This window comes from Eschscholzia californica, unplaced genomic scaffold, assembly GCF_041429995.1.
Source record: "Eschscholzia californica isolate CP2 unplaced genomic scaffold, dmEscCali1.0.p SCAF_3, whole genome shotgun sequence".
Lineage (NCBI taxonomy): Eukaryota > Viridiplantae > Streptophyta > Magnoliopsida > Ranunculales > Papaveraceae > Eschscholzia > Eschscholzia californica.
The window spans coordinates 9,053,930-9,059,929 of record NW_028238420.1 but is presented as its reverse complement, the minus strand read 5'-3'; the positions used below and the strand labels follow the sequence as shown (position 1 = coordinate 9,059,929).

Genomic DNA, 6,000 nt, shown 5'->3' with positions numbered 1-6,000 from the left:
CAAAGTTTGACTATAGTGGGGACCGCTTTTGTGTCTAAATGAGGAAATATGTCACCCTCTAAGTACCAATTTCTAAGTCACTCTATCATTTCCCTTTTATTGATGCAATTATATGAAGGAGAAAATGAAGAGTTCAAGTTAACTGACGAATAATAAGTCTTGCCGTCTTGGGAGGTGTTTTTGTATGTTGGACAAACATAAGGTCCAAATTTTCAAGTTTGTCATAAATTTAGGGCTTAACTGGAATTAAAACTTTCAAGTTCATCACTGGTAAAATCTGCTATTCATACCACCACCTTTATTGGGCTACGCCAACTATCTCTGCTTTATAAAGCAACTCCCACCACCCTCCACTATCTCTCACCAGTCTCTCTCTGTAATTCTGCTTCCCTCTCTCTCTCTCTCTAAAACCCAACAAAAACTCAGGAAATTAAAACTGAAAGGGAAAGTAAATTAAGAGAGAAATGTCCTTCCTTCATCTTCAAATTGGAATCTCTCCCTTAATAATATTTCTAACATTGATCTTATTCCTCCATCATCCAACCCTTAGTACTTCTCATCAACCAGTAAACAACCTTCCTCAACCAGACCCTGCCCGTATACAATCCTTCCTTCCAACCTCAACAATACCAACCACAATCCCAGCTTCCCCTGAACAATCCAACCTCGCCGGATGCCCTTTAGACTTGCCTGAAGAACTCTTTGAAGATATTAACCAAGCTTGTGATGGAAATAACAAAGTGGGTCATTTATCAAAATCAAAATGTTGCCCTGTATTAGGAGCTTGGGTTTACTCTGTTTTTTCAAGTATAGCTTTAACAAGAGCAGGAAGAATGATTCAATCATCTTCTCATGATCTACCCATTATGCCTGATGATTCCGAGATTTGTGTGGGTAGTTTAGTGAAAGCATTGAAGGGGAAAGGGATTGAGTTGAGAAAAGCAAATGAGAGTTGTGATTTGGTGTTTTGTTATTGTGGGATTAGGTTACCTTCTTTAAGTTGTAATGAAGCGTTTTCGATGTCACATACTGAGAAGGGAAAGTTGGTTGGAGATAAGAGTGTTACAAGACTTGAGAAAGATTGTTACAACAGTAATGATAATGGTGGAGAAGGAGGAAGTTATTCAAGTGTTTCTAGGTGTTCTAAATGCTTGAATAGGCTTTACCAGGTAAGTCCGTTTATTTCATCTCTCATTCTTCAAGTTGGTAAAGTTTTACACTCACAGACCTTGGTACATATGGGAAATGATAGAGTGCCCAGCTAGAATGTCAGTAAAATACTCAAATTTTCTCATTTAGAAACAAAATAAAAGCGGTCCCCACCTTAGTCAAACTTTGAAAAAAACTTTGTGTTTTAGTGAATTCCACGTCAGCTGGGCACCCTTTTGGGCACTGAGCTGGACACTCTAGCATCTCCCGGTACATATAGGGCCAACTTAGTGATTGTGTTAGCACTAGATACTAAACTACTACGCGAAGTCTAGTTTTCGACATAGAGAGTGTTACCAGCTGAGTACATATGATTTTTACTTGGCGGACACATAAATAATGAAACTACCCAAGTTCACATTTAGATTCATAGAAGTGCACATTACTAGTACGCACATAATGGAATAAAAAAAGATGATGGAAGGTCGACAACGCCTCTGCCTTCACCCCTACCATGGCCATCTCCGTCACTGACAACCACCACCATTGCCAGCATTATCTCTCACTAGTGATAGTGGTGGCGAGAAATATGTCGTTGGCAGAGTAGTTTCTCTATCTGTCGGAAGTCAATCATGGTGTGCATTTATCAACTTGGTCCATGTGTGTGGGAATGGTAAAAAGCTTGTGTGCCTATATAACTTCCCTTTCGATATTCACATGTTTCGATCCTAAAAGTTCATGTCAGCTCGGGCGGGAATTGGGTCAGGCGGACACTTTAATTCTCTGTCTATTAGGGATATCAGGGCTTGGATCCGATACTTTCCAATATTTTGGTGCCTGTTGTCTACCTATGCCTTCTTATCGACGAGCCAAATGGGCAACAGACTCTCAGGGTAAGTCCTCGTGCCCTAGCCAGACCTACTAAAATCTAGTGGTTGAAAGGGTACTGTGGGATTTTGAGCATTTTTAGGTTGAGACGACGAAACATGTTAGGCTTCTTCCGTTTTGGGGCTTTTCTCCATCATGGCAGCTAAGTAACTGAAAAACTAGCAGCTTTACTCTTGGGACATAGTCAATTGGATGTGCATTCCCTCCAAGATCTAGGAGGGGAGTCTAGACAATGGCCGAACAATGAGTCAATGTTCGGTAAACACATTAAATAATTGCTAATATTTTATATTTTTATTTTCTTACAGCTTAATAATGATGAGAAAAATGGAGTGAGTAATAAGAGTCGATCATCGGACAGGAAGAACAAAATCCACGGTCGAGAATGCGAGTTGATGGGTTTGACATGGCTACTTGATAAGAATAGAACAACTTACATGCCTGCAGTTACATTAGTCCTAAGAGCTTTAATGACGAGCACAAATGGCTCTGATCCTCCTTCATGTTCTCTTACAAGGGAAGGGCTTCCATTAGCCGTTGATTCTGCTGAGATCAACGATAAATCTTCATCTATCATCGTTCAATCTCCTACGACTCTCACAACCCTCCTACTTCTTTTCTATATTGTTTTTGCCATTTTACTCGTTCTGTAAGTTAACTTTTCTTTTTATTTTTATTTTTCGTTTTGTTATCTTTTCTAATTTTTGGATGGACAGTTTTTTTTTGTTTTCGTGTTGAGAGTAAAAGGATCATGACAACTTTTTTCGGGGGTCCTCTTCTAATGGGTGTGGTATTGTTGTTTTAACATAAAATATAACGGTTGCTGTGATCCTTTCTGCTTTTCTTTTCTTCTAACTATTGTAATCCCTTTCATAAAAAAAAATTGTAATCCTCAAAAATATCGCTAAAAACAAAGGGCGATGACAGACTGGGCCAAAAAATGATTGGTAATGACGAAAATATCGATCCGTTATTCATAATGGTGAAAAAAAGCCATTGGGGCGGAAATCAGGTAGAAAGAAATAAGAAATTCTAAAATAGCCACCGAGTCCTGCATATAAATACCAGTTACTTCATCTTCAATCTTCTTCAACCCCAAAAGTGTGATTTCTCTCTCGATTTTAGTTCTGGCAAACAAATTACAATATGATTAATGAACTAAGTATATATATACATGTGGTTACTGTTCGATTTTGTATGATTTGAACAAGTTGCTAAATTGTCCTGAACTAACTGTTATTTTGTCTTTTAACAAATTGTTGTTTGTCTTGAAAAAATTGTGCTTTGTCTTGAAAAAACACTTGGTTGTCTTGAACAACTCGCTGATTGTTCATTGGTTTTTGTTTTACCTCTTCATTCTTTTCCTAGGTAATCTGTTTGTCCCATTGACAAAATAGTCTGCGTAGAGCATACAACAGTTTGTAACGAGAAAAACAGATAAAAACATCACAAACATTTAAAAAAAACATCAAACATATATAAAAACAAATCAAAACAGATAAAAATATATCATCAAACATGGCCAAAACAGATTAAAAAACATCATTATCACTCAGAATATATATGATTTTCTAGATGAGACCAATTGTTGTAGAAAGCAAACAACAGTTTGTAGAAAGGAAATGACATTTACAACGATCAAGCAACAATACTGCATTGAGCAAAACAAATAAAAAAACATCACTAAAAACATCACAAACATATTTAAAAAACATCGAGTATATAAAAATAGATAAAACATATATAAACAATAATCAATCAAGATGAGAATAGTTAAAAAAAAGAGTTAATTCCTATTTGGCCCCCTACTTTGTGACCAGCTTCTTTTATGGCCCCTTATTTTTATAAATTCAAATATGACCCCTTATTTTGAAGTACATGTCCTAAATGCCCTTTCTATATTTATTTTTGGGTTAATTCCGTTTTGGCCCCTGATTTGTGACCAACTCGCTGTTTTGGCCCCTATAAGTGTCCAACAGTTCGTGTTGGCCTCTAAAATTTCCTAATTGGCCCCAAATTTTTTTCAACCTCCCAATTCTACCCCCATGGCATTTCTGTAATCGTTTTTTTTCTTTTTCTTTGTCCACCTCATCTAACAATTACCACATCACCTCTGTCCACCTCACGCCTCTTCTCTGGCGAAAGGTTGCCGACCGGAATAAGAAATGGGTTAAGTCCGTTTTGGCCCCCGATTTGTGACCAACTCGCCGTTTTGGCTCTCATAAGTGTCCGACAGTTCGTTTTGGCCCCAAAATCAAATTTTCGGACAGTGGTGACATCATCATGGCATAAGCAATAATTTCATATACCCAAAATACCCCTCTGACCAAATCAAAAGTTGATTCCGAGTTGTGAAATCAATTAACCCTAATTATTAAGTACATTTCTTTCCCCCAAGACACCTTTTTCTCCATTTCCAGATTTTCTTTTCTCCTTCATTAATCTGTAGCAAAGTTCATCAAAGAAATCCTATGAATCTCTCTACTTCCTTGAGTTGATCCATAAAACTTCACAAACATGAAAATCTTTCACAAAATATTCAAATGATTTTGAGTGGAAATGAGGATTTTTAGGTTGAAGAGATTTGAGCAAGAAACAGAAACTTTGAGTTGTTGACTCATAATAACTGATCCAAACACTTATTAGATTTTTCATTCTTGAGATCAACCCTAATAGTATCCAATCAATCATTTTCCAGGAACTAAGTTGTTTAAATCCAACTAAGAAAGCTTTAATGGAAGTTTTATTGGTGGTGAAAAAAGAAGTTTAGAAAGATGAAGCTAAGAAAGACTTATAAAAATGAAGATGAAAAAAGAAAGCTTTAATGGAAGATGAATGATAGGCCTAAAAATAAGTCTATTCCCTAAGTGTAGGGGTCAAGTTATAGTATTTCTAATAAGTCGAGTTTCGTTCCAAAGGACAAGCTATTTTACCTAAATCTTGAATTAAACCCCCTTTCAAACTTTTGATTTGATTTGGAAACTACTATGAAAAAAAAGAAAGCAATACTAATAGACTAATAAGAATGAAATCAAGGTGAGAAGAAGAATCTAGGGTTTTCGATTTCACCACATAAATGGACTATTTAAAACATGCATTAATTAACAAATCCCTTTTCTCATGTATACCTCAAAATCTAACATAATAAATTATTTAGATTTCGGAATATATTCTTTAATAACACAATTCAAAATCAAGAATGTATGATTGACTATCATATAAAACTAATTTCCTACACTATCATTCAAGATCTAAAAGGCATATCTCATCTAATAAATCAATAAAAGCATGAAATATCTAATTATAATACATGAATGATAATAAGGTTATAGAATCAACATGAAATGACAATCAATAGGCATTGAAACTCAAAATAAGGATTCATTGATCTATAACATATCTCAAAATAAGCCCAAATATGGGTTTCCTCTACAATCTAGATACAAAATTTAGCTACTCATGGAATCTAAAATAATATTCATTGAATTCATAAAATAAATAGAATTACAAAAGATTAATGGAAAGAAATCACCAAGAATGTTCACAATCCATATTCCCATGTATCTCCATTTTGATGTCCAATTTAAGCTCAAAGTGTCTCAAGAATATTACCCAAATCTCCAAATAATAGCTTAATAGAAGATAAAAGAAGAGAAATTTAGAAGAGAGATAGAAGAAGAAGAGATTTAGAGAAGAAGGTATGGAGAAATTAGAAGGTTAGAAGAAGAAATTAGAGTAGAAAGAAAATGTAGAGAAAAGATGAAGGTGGTAGAGAAAGTAGAAGAAAAGAATGGTGGCTAGGGTTTTTAGTTGAGAAGAGGTAGAGAGAAAATGAGGCTAAGAGAGGCTAAGAGGGGAAAGGAAGGCTTAGGGTTTTACAACTACAAGAAGGAGGAAAGAGGGGCTAAGAAGGGAGAGGTTGGTTGGTCTTCTAAAAGTGTTTATATAGGATTAGGGTTGAGT

At 35.6% G+C, this 6,000-nt stretch overlaps 1 protein-coding gene across 1 annotated transcript; it reads left to right on the top strand.

Annotated features, from left to right (window-relative positions):
- Nucleotides 1-303: 303 nt before the first annotated feature.
- On the top strand, nt 304-2,874 carry LOC147548214 (putative GPI-anchored protein At4g28100). The gene is made up of 2 exons (XM_086671439.1): nt 304-1,169; nt 2,346-2,874. Exons 1-2 carry the CDS (start codon nt 465-467, stop codon nt 2,688-2,690), a joined length of 1,050 nt encoding a protein of 349 aa, XP_086527565.1. The 5' UTR covers nt 304-464; the 3' UTR covers nt 2,691-2,874.
- The last annotated feature ends 3,126 nt before the right edge of the window (nt 2,875-6,000 follow it).

Excerpts from the sequence above, each read along its gene's own strand:
- LOC147548214 (XM_086671439.1), top strand. The coding sequence starts at position 465 with ATGTCCTTCCTTCATCTTCAAATTGGAATCTCTCCCTTAATAATATTT. Across the intron at positions 1,170-2,345 it reads GCTTGAATAGGCTTTACCAG|CTTAATAATGATGAGAAAAA; the intron begins GTAAGTCCGTTT and ends ATTTTCTTACAG.